The sequence below is a fragment of the Solanum tuberosum genome, unplaced genomic scaffold, assembly GCF_000226075.1.
Source record: "Solanum tuberosum cultivar DM 1-3 516 R44 unplaced genomic scaffold, SolTub_3.0 scf00092, whole genome shotgun sequence".
In the NCBI taxonomy this organism is placed as follows: Eukaryota; Viridiplantae; Streptophyta; class Magnoliopsida; order Solanales; family Solanaceae; genus Solanum; species Solanum tuberosum.
Window position 1 is genome coordinate 1187167 of NW_006239019.1, and position 19105 is coordinate 1206271.

General features: G+C 36.0%; 4 protein-coding genes across 7 annotated transcripts in view; all 4 read left to right on the forward strand.

Moving 5' to 3' along the window:
• LOC102593009 (ribosome biogenesis protein BMS1 homolog) overlaps nucleotides 1–6592 on the forward strand; it is a 17013-nt gene extending 10421 nt beyond the window's left edge. For all 3 annotated transcript variants that reach the window (XM_006347717.2, XM_006347716.2, XM_015308922.1), the window contains 5 exons: nucleotides 821–1060; nucleotides 4024–4233; nucleotides 5117–5386; nucleotides 5510–5713; nucleotides 5944–6592. In XM_006347717.2, coding sequence (XP_006347779.1) covers nucleotides 821–1060; nucleotides 4024–4233; nucleotides 5117–5386; nucleotides 5510–5713; nucleotides 5944–6102 — 1083 coding nt within the window. In that variant the 3' untranslated portion in view covers nucleotides 6103–6592. The remainder of the gene's footprint in view (nucleotides 1–820; nucleotides 1061–4023; nucleotides 4234–5116; nucleotides 5387–5509; nucleotides 5714–5943) is intronic.
• A 643-nt stretch (nucleotides 6593–7235) lies between these two features.
• Nucleotides 7236–12059, forward strand: LOC102595536 (probable serine incorporator). 2 transcript variants are annotated; one of them, XM_006347723.2, is made up of 13 exons: nucleotides 7236–7402; nucleotides 8398–8668; nucleotides 8767–8840; nucleotides 9001–9160; nucleotides 9287–9311; nucleotides 9460–9549; nucleotides 9880–10051; nucleotides 10121–10194; nucleotides 10636–10708; nucleotides 11040–11111; nucleotides 11188–11321; nucleotides 11530–11603; nucleotides 11712–12059. In XM_006347723.2, exons 2-13 carry the CDS (start codon nucleotides 8458–8460, stop codon nucleotides 11771–11773), a joined length of 1221 nt encoding a protein of 406 aa, XP_006347785.1. In that variant the 5' UTR covers nucleotides 7236–7402; nucleotides 8398–8457; the 3' UTR covers nucleotides 11774–12059. The 2 variants fall into 2 exon arrangements, with proteins under 2 accessions (XP_006347785.1, XP_006347787.1); XM_006347725.2 differs by lacking the exon at nucleotides 7236–7402 and adding an exon at nucleotides 7874–8121.
• A 1803-nt stretch (nucleotides 12060–13862) lies between these two features.
• Nucleotides 13863–16643, forward strand: LOC102590198 (pentatricopeptide repeat-containing protein At3g49170, chloroplastic-like). The gene has a single exon (XM_006347794.2). The coding sequence runs from the start codon at nucleotides 13863–13865 to the stop codon at nucleotides 16410–16412; it is 2550 nt and encodes an 849-aa protein (XP_006347856.1). The 3' UTR covers nucleotides 16413–16643.
• Nucleotides 16644–17004: 361 nt separating this feature from the next.
• The window catches only part of LOC102590517 (extensin-2-like), a 4721-nt gene continuing 2620 nt past the window's right edge, over nucleotides 17005–19105 (forward strand). Inside the window, exon 1 of the mRNA XM_006347795.2 lies at nucleotides 17005–18377. Coding sequence (XP_006347857.1) covers nucleotides 17206–18377 — 1172 coding nt within the window. The 5' untranslated portion in view covers nucleotides 17005–17205. The remainder of the gene's footprint in view (nucleotides 18378–19105) is intronic.

A 19105-nucleotide genomic window follows, 5' to 3' on the forward strand; every position in this document is an offset into this window, starting at 1 on the left:
CACTCATATACATGAAATCAATAAGATAAATGTTTCATCTTGGGCATTTTTGCTTTCAATAAGTAAATTATAAAGAAATTTTAATGAAAATATGTATAAGATCTTTAAAATTGTTTATAAAAATAATATATTAAGTATGTATATTAATAAAATATATGTATATAATTCATCAGTTCGGTTATTTCTTCAGGTTTTTTCGAATAAAACCATAACCAAACCAAATACTATCGGTTTTCAAAAATCTAAAACCAAACCAAACCAAACCCAAATAAAATCGGTTTTAATTTATCGGTTTGATTTGGTTTTTCGGTTTGGATCGGTTTTTATCCAAACCGTGAACACCCCTACCCCGGGCTTGCCTAGTGCGGGTTACCTCTCCTATGTGGTTTGCGAGCTATTGCATAGGAGCGGGGGTTTTACCCTGTGCGCACCCAAAAGGGTAGCGGCTGCGGGTTTCCCTTGTCATCAAAAAGATAATACCCTGACTGGTAGTCCCTGTTACTCTCAACAGCTTATCTGCAAGTATAGTAGACAGAACTGAAGAAAAAGGAGGTGAGAGGCTCCTGTCCCTGTCATGCATTTATGTAGTATGTTAGCAGGACTCATGAATAGAAAAAAGAAAAGACTCTTGCATAAATGAAATGACCATAAAAGTTAATGCATCATGGTGTAATTTATTTGATCAATGTTAATGCCTTGTTATGATGTGTAATTATACTAAGTTAAATTTTGGGAATGAATAATCTTAATTTCTATTTTCCGAATGAGTGCATAGTTGCATCCCAATACTACTGGTGAAAACTATCTTCTTTTTTTTCAGGTTCGGTTGAAGCGGCACAGGTGGCACAAGAAAGTGCTGAAGACTAGGGATCCAATTATTGTTTCTATTGGTTGGAGGCGCTACCAAACTGTACCTATTTATGCCATTGAGGATCTAAATGGCCGTCACCGTATGCTCAAGTACACTCCTGAACACATGCATTGTTTGGCAATGTTTTGGGGTCCCCTTGTGCCTCCACACACGGGAATGATCGCTGTCCAGAACTTGTCAAATAATCAAGTAAGTTGTCACTTGTAGTTGCCTATGTTTGCTGTTAAGTACTTGTCAAACAATTAGGTAAGGTGTTGTATTTAGGTGGGCCTCTGGAAAGTTGTGGGGGAATGCATTCAGCAAGTACAAAACTAACCTGTTATGGTCCATTTCCCCATTTCTTCCTATTGATGGAAGTCTTAACTTTACAAGTCTAGAAATTCAAGTACACCTAGGGCTTTGGTTTGGAAGTAAGAGTGCAACACAGGTTCAAACTTGCTATAAACAATATCCCAGTATATAAGGTGAGAAGGGTGGAGAGAGCGGGCCCGTTATTCACCAATTTCTGATCTGCACTATTGGCCCTTGTGGATTTCTCATTTATTAACAAAGAAAAGAGAAAAAAGGCCTAGCAATACAAGCCAAACCAATTTCCTTAAATTAATTGGGAACCATATGTTTACTCGTAGATGGAAGAATCATCCATTAGTACAAATTCATTTGTCTTCACTAGATTGTAGTCTCTTTTTAATACTTATTGCTTGATTTATATAACATTTTACTGCCACCGTTCATTTTATGGCTTTGTGCTTGGCCATTTTCATTTCTAAATATGCTTTAGGCCTTATTTGTTTTTCTATTAAGATTAAGACGTATGAATCTAAATATCAAGATTTGTATTAAAATTTACATGTTTGAGTGTGAATACACATCTGAATATTAAGATGTAAGATATGGATACTTAACAGTTAAGACTGTTGTTTTCTCAACATCTGAATATATAAAACTTGTCTTCATTTAAAAATTAATAAAATTTGAATAAAATATTAAAGTAACCTAACAATATATCAATAATTTTTTTTGATGAGTTGATTGATTTCATTGATGACATTTAGTATATGCAGAAAAGAAGAGTGCTAAGTGCTAAGAAATATACATCAGCTCCCTAGAGAGAATAAGTCTAAAGGTTTAGGGAACAAATAAAGTAAGACTATCTTGCAATTTATAGGGAACATATTATGCCGACTAAAATGTTTAAAATACACTCACCATTGGCAACTACCTCCTCTGTGGCCCTCTATTATTAATTACCACCCGTCACAACCACCATCCTCACCCACAACATCACTACCAATCTCTACAATCAACTGTCACCAGCACTTGCAATCATCACCACCAATCACCATTACCACAACAACTACCACCATTCGTCACCACTATATAATGCCAACCATCACCATAATTATCTGTTCCACCACAATTGTTAACTACTATTACCATATGAATTGACGTGGTTCATTCAAGATTGGGTGCCTTGGTATATGTTGTTTGCGGATGACATAGTACTGATTGATGAAATGCGCAGTGAAGTTAATGCTAGGTTGGATGTATGGAGACAAACTCTGGAGTCTCAAGCGTTCAAGTTAAGCAAGACCAAACAGAGCATTTGGAGTGCAAATTCAGTAATACAATGCAAGAGGCAGGCTTGGAGTGAGGCTTGACACACATGCTATCCCTAAGAACGATAGTTTCAAGCAGCTTGAGCCTATAATCTAGTGAAATGGGGACATCGACAATGATATCACATAGGGATGTTCAAAACCGAACCGAAATCGATAACCCGAACCGAAAACAAGTTATTGATTTATCAGTATTGGGTTATTAGTTTAGCGGTTTTGATAACGGTTTTGATTTTTTTTTTGTTATCGGATTATCGTTTCTTAACGGTTTGAAGTTTTTTCTTAACGAGTTAACCGATAACCCGATAGTAAATTAAATAATTATATCTATATCATTTTGTATATAAAGTCCTTGACTTAGAGTTTGGTTTCCTACTTTAGTTTTTGTTGTCTCAAATACTTGGTTATTCTACAATGTAAAAATGTTTGCTTTTGAGCAAGATGTAACTTGTGAAATCATGTGCATGGTTTATTTGGTTTGCCACCTTGTTTCTAAGTGATTTTCAATATTTTTTTTTGTGTCAAATCTTAACGATTAAACCGATAACGATAAAAAACCGATAAACCAATAACCGATAAGCCAATATCCTAATGGTTTTACGGTTTAGCATCTCTACAAATCGATAACCAATAAGCCAAACCGATAAACTTCAAAACCGAACCGAACTGAGCGATACGCAACCCTAATATCACACATCGTATTGGTGCAGCGTGGATGAAGTGGAAGCTTGCATCTGGAGTTTGTTGGTGATAACAATATAGCACTGAAACTTAAAGGTAAGTTTTATAGAGTGATGGTTAGACTGATTTTGTTGTATGAGGCGGAGTGTTGGCTGGCTAGTCGAGAACTCCTATGTTCAAAAGATGTGTGGACATACAAGAAGCGATAATATTAGGAATTAGGATATTCGGGATAAGGTGAGAGTGGCCTCCGGGTGGACAAGATAAGAGAAGCGAGATTAAGATGGTTTGGATATTTGAAGAGGAGATGCGCAGACACCCTAGTGAGGAGGTGTGAGAAGTTGGTTATAGTAGGCACGAAGAGAGGTAGAGGTAGATCGAAGAAGTATTTGGGAGAGAAGACAGAACATGACACAACTCTAAGGTTACCCAAGACATGACCTTAAATAGGAGGGCGTGGAGGATTGTTTTGCCTTTTGATGGTTTAGGCTTGTTGGTGTTTATTTTTGTACTGGCCATATTATTGTAGTTCCTGTTTTGATATTTATTGTGTTGATATTATCGCCTATGTTACTCGGACTCTTCAAAAATGCCAACGCAGCCAACGGGTGCGTGTCGGATTCGCCAAAAGTAGTGTATTTTTGAAGAATCCGAGACGGGTGCGGCATCAAAATTGACGAGTCCACGCACCTAAGATTATCGCACTATTTTGTTGTTCTTGTAGCCTTTGCATTGCTTCCCTTGTTAGTTGCTATATTCTTTCTACACTGTTTTCTTCTTCTTTGTACTTGGATTTCTGATCCTGCCTCTGTGCTGATTGTTCTACCTTTGTCTGTCTTTATATTTTTACAGGCATCCTTTAGAATCACTGCGACTGCAACTGTGCTAGAGTTCAACCATGCAGCAAGAATAGTCAAAAAAATTAAGTTAGTTGGTCACCCATGTAAAATATTCAAGAAGACAGCACTTATCAAGGACATGTTCACTTCAGATCTTGAAATAGCTAGGTTTGAAGGTGCAGCTATTCGAACTGTTAGTGGAATTCGTGGGCAAGTGAAAAAGGTAGTTTACCACTTTTGGGTATCATTTAACTGCTGTCTCACTTCGCTTCGTGGTTTTCTAGTTAGGGATACTTGTGCTTGACTGTAAATTGACAGGACTTTAGACAATACAATCAAGTCGGGAAGAAGATAGTTTCTTGTCACTTCATCTAGATACTGACTTCTCATGTTCATTCCCTCTTTTTCTCTAAATATTAAACCATCATCAATCAATCCAAGATTAAATAATTATACTAATTTTCTGGGATCAACGCAATTTTTAAAAATTGCATGCTGGTGGTATTCAACTACATTTGATCAGAGGGATAAACAGTATGAGATGTTATTTTTTGATATTCTGACCACATCTGTAGAAAGAATAGAAAAGTTACGTGTTGTTGATTTGTTGAGCATAGCATATTTAGTATTTTAATTTTCTAACAAAGCATGCATTTACACACTACAAAGATGATTTGTTGACCATAAGATATTTAATATTTTAATGTTCTAACAAAGCATGCACTTACACACAACAAAGATGAATTCTTTAAAAAGAAAAAGGTGCATGTGCACTGGGGGGGGTGGGGAAGGGGTCTTCATCCATGCCTGCCTGCCTGCCTGCTTGTGCTCGTTATTCGGGGTTTCCTCTGACTCTCTTCTCTCCATACCTATGGGTTATCCATGGACACTAGTTTGTGGTTCTTGTTAATTGTAGCTAGACTTGACATTTTCTTAACAGTATTTGTCTCGTTGTTTGGAGGATGATCCAAAGGTTGTACATGTTGCAAAGTGATTCTACCACAGAAAGTTGTAAAGATGTAGTAGAAGCAGTTCTCTATGTTTTGGAATGGTTTTACTCGTTTCCTAATTCATTTCCCTACTTCTGTTGTTGGTGTTAATCTTAGGCTGCTAAAGAAGAGATTGGTAACCAACCCAAGAAGAAGGGTGGGAGTGCCAAAGAAGGCATTGCTAGATGCACATTTGAGGATAAGATTCTTATGAGTGACATTGTTTTCTTGCGTGCTTGGACTCAAGTTGAAGTTCCTTCCTTCTACAATCCATTGACAACAGCATTACAGCCACGTGATCAAACTTGGCGAGGAATGAAAACAGTTGCTGAATTAAGGAGAGAACATAATCTGCCAGTGCCTGTCAATAAGGATTCATTATATAAGGTGAAACATGTTATTTCACATGTTTGTTAATAACTTAATTATTACATTCAAAGTCTTTCTGTTGCGTTTTTTTCTTACTGCTGACAGACGCCGCTTTGCTTGTTATGTTGTTTGATGCCACAGCCAATTGAACGAAAGCGGAAAAAGTTCAACCCCTTGGTAATTCCCAAGCAATTACAGAAAGGTCTCCCCTTTGCCTCTAAGCCCAAGGATGCTCCAGCTCGGAAGCGACCACTCTTGGAAGATCGGAGGGCTGTGGTGATGGAACCTCATGAGCACAAAGTGCTTGCTAATATTCAAAAACTTAGACTCATTCAGCACGAGAAGGTATGCTCTCTCCTACAGGAGCAGTTAAGACTTGGTTTTACTACTAGTAGTTTTCTGGCTGTAGGTTGTGGTCACTTGCCCATTAATACTAGCTACAAGCTCTTAAAAGAGTTATTTGGATAATTCATCCTTAAGTGACACAGTGCCATAATTTTACTGATTGTCAAAGCTTATAGTATCTGTTTGGATATGAATAGTATGGTCACTTTTGTTTTAAATGCATTTTTCAGATAAAAACACGCAAGCTCAAAGATGAAGAGAAGAAGAAAGCACTTGTAACAGAAAGGACCAAGGAAGAGCAACTCTCAAAGAAGCGACAAAGAGAAGAGAGACGAGAAAAGTACCGTGTGCAGGATAAGATGAATAAGAAAAGCCGCAGGGATACTTAGTCCTGAAACAGTTTTATATACCTGGATAATTGGGCCAATCTTGCTGGAAGAACTGAGAGCATGGTTGACTGTCAAACTGGGCTACATATCATTTAGGGGCGACTTTGCAGCATCAGTGGCGACTTGTTGTAATCAGCTTGCTATGAGGTGCGACTTTAATGTGTTTGGTCAAACACTGGATAGTTTGCTATCCTTGACTCCGCAGCCTTGCGGTGTACCATGGTCGATGCATCCCAAAATGGAAAATATTTGCCAATTTTTTGTAGTTTAGGGAAGTGATTATTATTTATTAAGGTGATTCTATACAAGATGTAATAGTAACATGAATATACAATTCAATGCTTTACTTATGATGTTTTTTGTTGGAAATTACTGGAAACCCTGCTTCCCCCTTGAGGTGCATTCTGGGTAAATTCGCTCTTGTGCAATAGCTTGTAAACCACACGGAAGACTTAAACTTCATTAGGCAAGTCCAGTGTGTTGAAGTACACATTCAGTTTCTGTTCTCTCATTATGTAGATGGTGAACTGTTCGTATAATCTCTAATATTTATATATAAAATATAAAAAGAATTCTCTTTACACTTTTCATTTGGATTTAAAGATTAAAACGTTTTCACATTTTACTAGTTATACTCCAACTTAGTGGCATGTTTAAGTTAAGCTAGAATTCAATAATACCTTACATTTCTTCAGGTAAAATCTAAAGTAGCAATCAAAATGATCACCAAGCTAATCATTATGCTTCCAAAGCTATGAGTTTAGTCTTTAACATTCTAGATAATATAAACCTACCAAATAGGAAAGTAGGGTATTTATATTTTAGTACTAACTAAAAGCTATAAAGCTGCTAATCTCCCACACATGAATCATTACTTATGACAACATAAAATATTTTTCATGTTTGTAGTACCTTTCGTTTTTAAAGATTCACATTTTAGTATAATTTTGAATATTTAATTAATCTAAATTAGGGAGAGAAAAAAAAAATGAGAGTAGTAATTATTTAGGAAAGGCATGCTCAATTGGCATGCGCCGAAGCATGTGTAGGGTCCACTTCCACTAAATTAGGATCAAGTAATGGAGTAGTACTTTATTCTAGTTTACTCTTCTTCTAAAATGAGTCTTAAAAGTTTCCCATCAAAACCAAAAACCAAACTTTCCTTCTTTATAACATACAGAAAATAAGTTACACATTGTCTTCTTCTTCATTCATTCAAATTTAGTTTAGCAACAACACTTTAATTTGGAATCAACTGCATTTTCAGCTTCAAACGCGCGCAATTCTCGATCTGTTACGGGTATGTAATTGTGATAGAAAGTTGCAGTTATTTATACTATTGTATTATTTGTATGTATTGAGAGGCAATTTTGCATAGATAGGAAGATGAAAATGTGTTTTCAAAATGGAGGAGCTCTTTTGCAGATTCTTTGCTGTTAACACAAGCAACTTCTTTCTTGGAAAACTAAAACAGAAAACAGAAAACAATATAATGGAATTGTCACGTGAGTTGCACGTGTTTTTATGGTCTAATTTTAATATTTTTTTGTTTATCTCTTGGATGGAAAGGCAGAATAATTTCAATAATTCGATCTGCCTTTTTATTCGTTTCGTATTGATGCCAACCTTCACTTTGCTATTGATTTACGAAAGATCTCACTTATCAGGAAGGAATGGTTTATTTAATTCCTCCGTTTCAATTTGCTTGTTTTAAAAAGAATACGCATTTCTTTTGAATGACATTTTAGTACATTCTACTGTTTTCTGTTTTCTTAAATTCCTTGCAAAGTTATTTCATACAAACAAATTACTAAAATGATTGGAGTAGTTCTTACAGGACCATCATTTCACATAGAAAGTAGCTCTAGGATGCTTTTTAGCAGACAAATTTGACCAACATAACTTTGATTTACCAAACTTAAAGTATTGTTAATGGTCCATTATAAGCCGATATAGTTGTTCAAAAAGATACAGGAACTTGGTCAAGCCGTGCCTAATAAACATTTGTTATTTGTGATGGTAATTTTTAATAAAAGCAATTTTGAAATAGTTTCTTTGCTTCCTATTCACAACTTTAGAATCAGGATCTGGTTCATGCATTTCACATCAATCTTTCTTATATTCCATTCCAATTCAGTTGGATCACTACATCCTAACCTTTTTGTTTGTTTTTTTTCCGAAAGGGGAAATGAGGTAGGGGATTACAAGGTGGGGAATCGAGCTCTTACGAACAAAGTGAGAGTTCAGATAGCCAATCAACTGAGCTACTAAGATTCTCTTTTTGTGCTTTTGCAGATGGGGAGGTGGTAGAGGAATTGAAGAATTCAACTTCCCCTGCATTGCTACTTTAATGCCATGACAACAGGTGAAGGCTCTACAGAAGAAATGGAGGGAAGAACTATTGAGAGATATAGCAAGATCAAGCACGGTTCCTGGTTAGACCAATTTCGACATGGCTCTAATCCTTGGATGGCTAGATATCTTTACGCCATATTGTTTCTCATTGCTAATTTATTAGCTTGGGCTGTTCGTGATTATGGCCATAGCATTTTGAAAGAAATGAAGAGTAAGATTGCTTCGTTCTTTATTTTGGCCATAGATTCCTATTTCTAGTGCTACATCTGTAGTACACAATTCTAACGATGTATATATCTATCTCTGTAGGACTTAAAGGATGTAATGGTGGTGAAGACTGTATGGGTGCAGAAGGAGTATTGAGAGTAAGCTTGGGGTGTTCTGTATCCTACCTCTATCTAATCCCATTTGATTCAAATCAGCTAGTTGTAAAATTTACTCAATGATAGTAATAAGTTGAAACTTTTATGGCTTTGTATGGGCATGCAGCTCAATCATGAAATTATTGATTTTCTCAGTCAATCCTTAACATGATCATTATAGCTATTCTATTTCGCCATGTTCCTATCTACAGCTGGTACTTCGAAATTAAATGACCGCAGAGAATTATGGCATTCAGGATGGTGGTCTGCCAAGCTTTTTATGAATATTTCTTTAATTGTACTACCCTTTCTTCTTCCAGCAGAGATTATTTCAATCTATGGTTAGTATAGATGCATACTATTGTAGTGTTTTCATTAAAATACTTCAGATTTAACAAGTCAGTCAGTCATATGTAGTTTTATCAATATATGATAAATTGCTGAATGATGTTGTGTTTTCTGGACAGGCCAGGTTGCGCATTTTGGTGCTGGGTATGACAAACTCATCTAGCGTGCTTCTTTTTTCGTCATGCACAATCACTTTCGTGTTGGTTTTTTATGTTAAAATTAAGCATAACATCTTAGGTAATTCACAGTTAGTGTTACCCTCACGTTGATTCTGTTTCTGATCCATTTGCAGGGTATTTTTACTAATCCAGCTTATAAGTATAATCAGTTTTATCACATGGCTCAACGATTTCTGTCATTCTGAGAAATATGCTGTGAGATGGTAATTGGCTTAGTCCCTCTTTTTACATAAGTTTTGATCGAGGATAGCAAACCTTGATCTTATTTATGCATAGGGATGTATTTCAGACAAGATTTTAGGAAATTATGTGCACTATGATGCTATCAACTCATTTGAATAACTGGTTCATGCGCTATTTACTATTATAAATAAAACACTTCTGCTTGCTAATTAGAATTATTATTTAAAGGCTAAAGTTCAGATCCAAAAAGAACATGCAGTACATTTCAGTGATGTTACATTTTATGTAATTCCTATGAAGGTTTTAAACGGTTGATTATTAGTGCTAATGGAAATAAAACCATTTTGCAGCCATGTCCAAATGATGTTACTTGCAACAGTTGCATATGTTATATGCATCCTCGGGATCATCTTAATGTACATTTGGTATACGCCTCAACCATCGTGCCTTCTTAATATCTTCTTCATCTCCTGGACATTAGTACTCCTCCAACTCATGACCAGTGTTTCTCTCCACCCCAAAGTGAGTCTGAGTATCTTGTGTTTACATTTTTTTGTTGGGATAGTTTATATTAATTGATGAAAGCACCAGGTGAATGCCGGATTCCTGACTCCAGGTTTTATGGGGCTATATGTTGTGTTCCTCTGCTGGTCTGCCATCAGAAGGTATGATTTGGATTTGTGTTTTCGTAAACCTTGCATTCTTCTCTTTTAATTCATTAAGAGTGCAAAAAAGAAAAGGCTGCAATTTGAGGCTAAACACTAGACACCAGAGTTTCTTGAGCATTCTTTATCTATCGACTATCATCACTTGAGCCTTTTAGGAATATCAATTTCTTTAAGTAATGTCATTTGTTGAGTGACAAGCTGTGCTCCTAAGAACCTGAAGTAAAAACTGGATACCTTGGTATATTCTCAAACTTACAGGAAGTAGATGACTTAAACTTGTGACAAGTTAAATTTTCATATTATAAATTTCATTTATTTGAGGATGTCCCTCTGTTCGGTTCAAGGTTTCACTTGAGAGAATGCCAATACACAATTAGGTATCTATGGTTTCACACATTATGCTATTATTTCTTATAAATTTCTTGTATCTACTTACAGTGAACCTGCAGAAGAGAGATGCATCCGGAAAGCAGAATCGCCAACTGGAAAAGGAGACTGGTTCACCATCATAGTAAGTCTCCAACCTCTAAATGACTCAAGATGTTCGTTGAGTCATTAAACATGTAGCATTATGTCTTGCTAGTTTGTCAATCTTGAGTAAAAATTGTCAAAGGTTCAGTTCAGTTCTAGTATTATTCTATTGTTTTAATAATTTGGACAAGCTTTATCCAGCCTTTAGATTCAAATGCTATATAATCTAGGGGAAGTATCTCATGTGCTGCTCTAAGATTCTTATTAGAGTCTTGACTTTATAATATATAGTGGTGTAGTAGAATACTAGAATTAATATATCCCTTTTTCAGCATGTAATTAAGTAAGCTTTCACTCTTAATTTTGTACAGAGCTTTGTTGTAGCGGTCCTCACAATTGTCATCGCAACATTTTCTACTGGAATTGATTCAAAATGCTTTCAGGTATACCTCAATACTTTTCAATTACATAATAATCCGAATATACCTGAGAAAAATTTCTAACAGAAACAAGTTGCAGTTCAAGAAGGATGATGCACCAGAAGAAGATGATGTACCATATGGTTATGGATTCTTTCATTTTGTCTTTGCGACAGGAGCTATGTATTTTGCAATGCTATTAATTGGATGGAATCCTAATCACGCCATGAAGAAGTAAGTTCCTTCATCTTCAGACAACATATAAATTTTGATTTGGGCGATAAAATGTTCTGGTTTCAGCTCGAAATGATAACAGATATCAGAGCATTTGATGGCAGGAAATTGAAATGCTTGCTTGCTACTTCTTAAGAAAGAAAAATGAACCAATAGAAGTTGTAACGAAATGCTTATTGTATAGTGCTTTTTTGTTGTTAATCTGCAGGTTTACAATAGATGTTGGTTGGACAAGTACTTGGGTAAGGGTAGTGAATGAATGGCTTGCAGTTTGTGTTTACAGTAAGTTGCTCACCAAACTTGGCATATTGTTAACTATGGTATAGTTATAAAGATTTTGGATCATTAAACATGTAATGTGATGCTTTTGATATTTCTAATATTTACCAGTATGGATGCTCGTGGCTCCGATCATATGGAAAAGCAGGCAAGTAGCAACATCAAATGTGTGACAGACAAACTTCACATTGCTAAGATTTCTCCAAATTCTTATGGCTGGCCTTTGTGGTTTTCATGCCTGTCCCCGAAAAAAGAAGAAAAAGAAGCAAGTCTCCACATACGCACTATTTGAAAACGAATATCCTGTCTAATCACCTCTCTCCAAGCTAAAAACACTATAGAATATGGAGCGGAGGAAGTAAGTCTAATTAATTTTAGCCCTTTGTATCTGGAAAGCAGATCTTTATACATGTAAATGTCATAGCTTATGTAACTTATAGAATCTCAATTTCTTGATTTTTTTTCTTACAGCTTAAGTGAAAGCAAAAAAGAAAAAGGGTTAAAGAAAGGGGTAAAAGTAAAACAATGATGTCACTGTTATTTAGCTTTGTTGGCTAATCTTTTCTTTATCCTTTGAATAGTTTGTAAATATTGAAGGAAAAATTAAGAAAAATTGGTTAGTAAGCCACAAAAGAATTTGTAAGGTAAGATTGTGTACAATAAACTTTTGTGGTTCGGCTCTTCTCTGGATCCAACACATAGCCAAAGCTAGTGCACTGGGTTGTCCTTTTTTATTTAACTCTAAAGATTTTCATTCATAAATTTGATAACTAAAACGCCCCACCTCGTGTCCACCAAACCAATTTAATTTATTATAATTTAAGTGTTTAAATAAGAAAATAATATATATTAATTAATTATGGTTAAGTGATTTTTTTTAAAAGAAAAAAAACATTACTCCCTTTATTCTCATTCTTTCAATGACTTTTGACATTTATTACATACTATTTATTTGTGGATGTTGAATTAGATAGAAGATCTCCAGCAACAATAATAATACTACCAAAATTCCTCATGTTATTGTTGTTCTCAGTAAGAGTGGAGACATAAACATCATCGGCAATTTCTTGAAATCTATCTTCACAAGAAGAACCAACTTCTTGGACAAAGGCTCCAATAGTGCTCAAAGTATCAAATATACCTTGCTTTAACAAGTGATCCTCCACGTCTCTTAAAATATCAATAGAAGATTCATAATAATTCAAACAATAATTATATATCTCTTGTAAGTTTTCGTCGTTTGTCTGATCTAGAAAGGTATGAATCTTATTGGTTGTATCGGAGGCGTTTGTAAATGTTAAGTTGATTGCCTCTAGTGTCAACTCGTAAGGATTCCTATGAGGATTAAGGCCAAAAACTTGCAAGCAAAATTTTGGACTCTGGCATTTGATGCACAAATCAGCCAAGGAGTTACTAGTAGTTGGTGCTATTAAGGAAGCAAAAATTACTGATAAGACTAGTGTTGAGACAAAGGAAAAAGAAGAAGGTGTTGTCATTGTCTCTTTTTTTTTTAGCTTGTTTTGCCCAATTATGGTTAAGTGGTATTAATGAATATGTGGTATTTATTAATAAAAAGAAGAAGGAGCTCTTTGCATTTACCCTTTTTTTTCGTTTTCTGGAAGGAAGAAGTTAGGTGTATATAAGGATATGTGTAATGTGACGCAGTAGGTGGTACTATTCTGGATATGAAAAAAATCTTGGTAGGTGATTTTTAGATGCAGTGCAAATATGAATTAGTTGGACTTTAATATGAACCATCTAACTCCAATCATCTTTTCAATTTTACTCTTGAAATTTGAATAACTTTCAATTTTTCATCTTATCATTTAGATTTTATGCATTCTTCATAATGAATAATAATAATAATTTTAAATTATATATCTAAATTGAAGAAAATTTTAAAAATTAAAATATCATTAAATCTAGATGAAAGTGGTATATATTAAATAATATATTTTTTTAAATGTTATATTGCATTAAAAAATAACAAGACATATTAGAGATTTAATTAATAGTCTTATATAATTTATAATATGTTAATTATAAATATTAATAAATATAAATAATAACAAAACAATGAAAAAGTGAAATAGTGAGTATGAATACTATAAATGGAGAGTAGAGCGTAAAATAGATTGTGGTTGAAGAACCCATTCTCTATTTTACTGACCAAATATAAAAAATAGAGAGTAAAACTGAGTTCGGAGATGTCTTATAAGGTCCAATATGGGAACCACAGAAGCCAGAATACCGTTATAGATAATGATAACTCTCTCTCTTCCCTCTCCCGCCAAATTCATCCCTCCTTCTCCCAAATCCAAAAACCTCAAATCCCGTCGAATTAGGAACCCTGATTTCGAAGCTCTGAAGGATACTTTGATTCGACAAGCCAATGTTGGAAATCTTAAGCAAGCAATCTCGACGCTTGATCACATTTCTCAAATGGGTTTTACCCCTGATCTCACCTCCTATACAGTTCTCCTCAAATCTTGCATCAGGACCCGAAATTTCCAATTTGGACAACTTCTACACTCTAAACTCAACGATTCGCCACTCGAACCGGACACCATTCTTCTTAACTCGTTGATAAGTTTATATTCTAAAATGGGTAGTTGGGAAACTGCTGAAAAGATTTTCGAGAGCATGGGTGAGAAGCGGGATTTGGTTTCTTGGAGTGCAATGATTTCGTGCTATGCTCATTGTGGTATGGAGTTGGAATCCGTGTTTACTTTCTTTGATATGGTGGAGTTTGGGGAGTACCCTAATCAGTTCTGCTTCTCTGCGGTGATTCAGGCATGTTGTAGCGCGGAGTTGGGGTGGGTTGGGTTGGCGATATTTGGGTTTGTGATTAAAACTGGGTATTTTGAGTCGGATATTTGTGTTGGGTGTGCACTGATTGATTTGTTTGCTAAAGGGTTTAGTGATTTGAGGTCAGCCAAGAAAGTGTTCGATAGAATGCCTGAGAGGAATCTTGTTACTTGGACTTTGATGATTACTAGATTTTCACAACTTGGTGCTTCAAAAGATGCTGTTAGACTGTTCTTGGAAATGGTTTCTGAAGGATTTGTCCCTGATAGGTTTACGTTTAGTGGTGTTTTATCAGCTTGTGCTGAGCCAGGGTTGTCTTTGCTTGGGAGGCAACTGCATGGTGGGGTGATTAAGTCTAGGTTGTCTGCAGATGTTTGTGTTGGGTGCAGTTTGGTGGATATGTATGCAAAAAGTACGATGGATGGATCCATGGATGATTCAAGAAAGGTTTTTGATCGGATGGCTGATCATAATGTCATGTCTTGGACTGCTATTATAACTGGATATGTGCAAAGCGGACACTACGATATGGAAGCTATTAAATTGTACTGTAGGATGATAGATAATCCAGTTAAACCAAACCATTTTACATTTTCTAGTCTTTTAAAGGCATGTGGAAATCTTTCGAATCCTGCTATAGGCGAACAGATCTATAATCATGCAGTGAAATTGGGTCTTGCATCTGTGAACTGTGTAGCCAACTCTCTAATTAGCATGTATGCCAAGTCTGGTAGGATGGAAGAAGCCCGGAAAGCTTTCGAACTTCTGTTTGAGAAGAATTTAGTTTCTTATAACATAATAGTTGACGGATATTCAAAGAGTTTGGATTCTGCAGAAGCTTTTGAACTTTTCAGCCATTTAGACTCTGAAGTTGAGGTTGATACTTTCACGTTTGCTAGTTTATTGAGTGGAGCTGCAAGTGTAGGTGCAGTTGGAAAGGGAGAGCAGATCCATGCTCGGGTCTTAAAAGCAGGGATCCAGTCCAACCAATCTGTCTCCAATGCTTTGATATCTATGTATTCTAGATGCGGTAATATAGAGGCTGCTTTTCAAGTTTTTGAAGGAATGGAAGATAGAAATGTAATATCTTGGACTTCAATTATAACAGGTTTTGCAAAACATGGATTTGCCCACAGAGCTGTGGAATTGTTCAATCAAATGCTTGAGGATGGTATAAAACCAAATGAAGTCACATACATTGCTGTTTTATCAGCTTGTAGCCATGTTGGTTTAGTTGATGAGGGATGGAAATATTTTGACTCAATGTCAAAAAATCACGGGATAACTCCAAGGATGGAACATTATGCATGCATGGTTGATTTGTTAGGCCGATCAGGCTCTCTTGAAAAGGCTGTTCAGTTTATCAAATCACTGCCCTTGAATGTTGATGCTCTTGTTTGGCGCACCTTGCTTGGGGCTTGCCAGGTGCATGGTAATTTACAACTGGGGAAGTATGCCTCAGAAATGATTCTTGAACAGGAGCCAAATGATCCAGCAGCACACGTCTTACTATCTAACTTGTATGCCTCGAGGCGTCAATGGGAGGAGGTAGCAAAGATCAGAAAAGACATGAAAGAAAAGAGATTGGTGAAGGAAGCTGGATGTAGTTGGATAGAAGCTGAAAATAGCGTCCACAAGTTTTATGTAGGCGACACAAAGCATCCCAAAGCAAAGGAGATATATGAAAAATTAGGTAAGGTAGCACTTAAAATAAAGGAGATAGGCTATGTTCCTAACACAGACTTGGTGCTTCACGAGGTGGAGGATGAACAAAAGGAGCAATATCTTTTCCAGCACAGTGAGAAAATTGCTTTGGCCTTTGGTCTTATTAGCACATGCAAACAAAAGCCCATCAGAATATTCAAAAATCTTCGAGTATGTGGAGATTGCCATAACGCGATGAAGTTCATATCAGTAGCAGAGGGAAGAGAGATAATCATTAGAGATTCTAATCGTTTTCACCATATTAAAGATGGACTCTGCTCCTGCAATGACTATTGGTGAAAGTCTTATTGTCAATTATGGTCTTATTGGCAAGTACAGACCAAAGTCACAAACATGACTAGAATACTACAGATCATTCTAGTATATGGCGATGGGCATATCTGCAATCGTGTAGATAAGTACAGAACGAAACCATATGACTTGCACATTCATTTTTCTGTTGTATTTTGTATATCCCAGTTTGTATTATGTAATGAGGAAAAACCAAATTTTGGAAATTTTAGCAACTACGGAATTTTATCATTTATTAGTTGATGCTTGATTCATAATATTGTCATTAACTACATAAGCGTTGTGTTTTAACTTTTCGAAATTTCTGTGTTTTCTGGTAGCTTTGCAGTGAATGGTGATCTAACATAGGTTTTGTTTGTATTGAAGCCCATTGATGATAGCTGTTGCATATATGTTCTTCGTTTGCTCTTCTTTTGAGATAGGGACGATGTCGAACTCTAGATCATACGTCAACTTACATATTTTGGCATTGAGAAAACAAGGAACATCTCTTTGTTCTGTGCATTATTGAGAAATAATCAGTCCTTAACTACTTTGTATTTCATATAAATTATTATTTGTCACCAGATAATGCCTCCCACTTTGTACTAATAAAAGTCTTTATTTGGACCTTGCTCTCAGCTTAGTGGGCAAGTGGGCAATTAAGAAGCTATTATTACATTAATGTTGAGAAGGGTGTCATATTTTTCTCTATAAAAACCAGAGCTCCCTACGCAACTATGCAACATAAGTCTTAGTTCTATCCTTTCCTTCTCTAAGTATATAGTGGTTTTAGTTCAAAATGAAAAGCTTAGGGAAGTTGGGACAATGGTTTTTTCTAACAGTTGCTTTGGCAATTTGCTTAGTAGCCAGCACAGTTGTTGCTGATTACTCTTATGAGTATACTTCTCCTTCACCTTCTCACAACTCTAACAAGTACTACAAATCACCATCTCCATCCAACTATCATGTTCCCACTCCTTATTACAAGAAGCCTTATCCATCACACTACTACTACAAATCACCAGCACCTTCAAAGCACATTTATTACAAATCGCCGTCACCAGCAAAATATTACAAGTCACATGTTCCTTCAAAGCATTACTACTACAAGGCACCCATTGTAACCAAGTATTACAAGTCACATGTTCCTTCAAAGCATTACTACTACAAGGCACCCATTGTAACCAAGTATTACAAGTCACATGTTCCTTCAAAGCATTACTACTACAAGGCACCCATTGTAACCAAGTATTACAAGTCACATGTTCCTTCAAAGCATTACTACTACAAGGCACCCATTGTAACCAAGTATTACAAGTCACATGTTCCTTCAAAGCACTACTACAAGTCACCGGTTGCAACAAAGTATTACTACAAGTTCCCAACTCCTTCAAAGCATTATTACAAATCACCCGCTCCTTCTAAGTATTACTACAAGTCACCAACTCCTTCAAAGAACTACTACAAGTCCCCATCGCCCGCAAAGTATTATAAGTCCCCCTCGCCAGCAAAGTACTACAAGTCACCTACTCCATCAACACACTATTACTACAAGTCCCCATCCCCAACAAAATATTACAAATCGCCCGCTCCATCTAAATACTACAAATCGCCTTCACCAACAAAATATTACAAGTCACCAGTTTACTACAACTCTCCTCCACCACCACCAACTTACTACGAGAAATCACCTTCATACTACAAGTCACCTCCACCTCCACCAAAATACTATGAGCAATCCCCTAAGTACTACAAGTCACCTCCACCCCCACCAAAATACTATGAGCAATCCCCTAAGTACTACAAGTCACCTCCACCCCCACCAAAGTACTATGAAGAATCACCATCAGCATACAAATCTCCACCACCTCCACCAAAATACTACGAGCAACCACCAACTTATTACAATTCTCCACCTCCACCATACTACGAAGAATCTACACCTTCCTATAAATCTCCTCCACCTCCTCCAAAATCCTATGAACAATCACCTTCGACCTACAACTCACCACCTCCTCCAAAGACCTATGAACAATCACCTACATACTACTCGCCTCCACCACCACCGTACTACAAAGAAACACCAACCTATGCCTCACCACCACCACCTGAGAAGTACGAGGAACCTATCACCTATGCTTCACCTCCACCACCATCACCATCTCCCCCACCACCAACCTACTACTAGTAGTCAAATCCATTCTTTTCAATCATTTTCCACCACCTTTGGGGTTTTCCATTTCCTTTTATGCTTCCCAAAATGATCGGCTTTGTGTGCTGTATGTTCTTTTGTTTTAATAATTCGTACTATTTATCATTGGAGATTTAAGTAAGATCTCCATCATTTTGGCTTATTGTATCAAGATTTTATTTTGGTGTAATTTATCGAGAATTCTACTTTGCTCAATACTATTTCTCTTTGTGTATCTTGAGTATTTTCTCCTCAATAATGGCTTATAACTTATCTACTACAAAAAAATTAACTAGAAAAAAAATATGAGGAAAGGTGCAAAATATGGTCATGGATGGATGCTTCAACAAATTGCTGTATTTTGGATATGGATTATAATTGTACTTATCACCTTTTAAGAAAATAAAATTATATAAAATAAACAGAATTTTAATTTAGTCGTATGCATTATTTCTAAAAATATTTATCGATGGAAAATAAGTCAAAAGATATAATATTGTTGTTGATC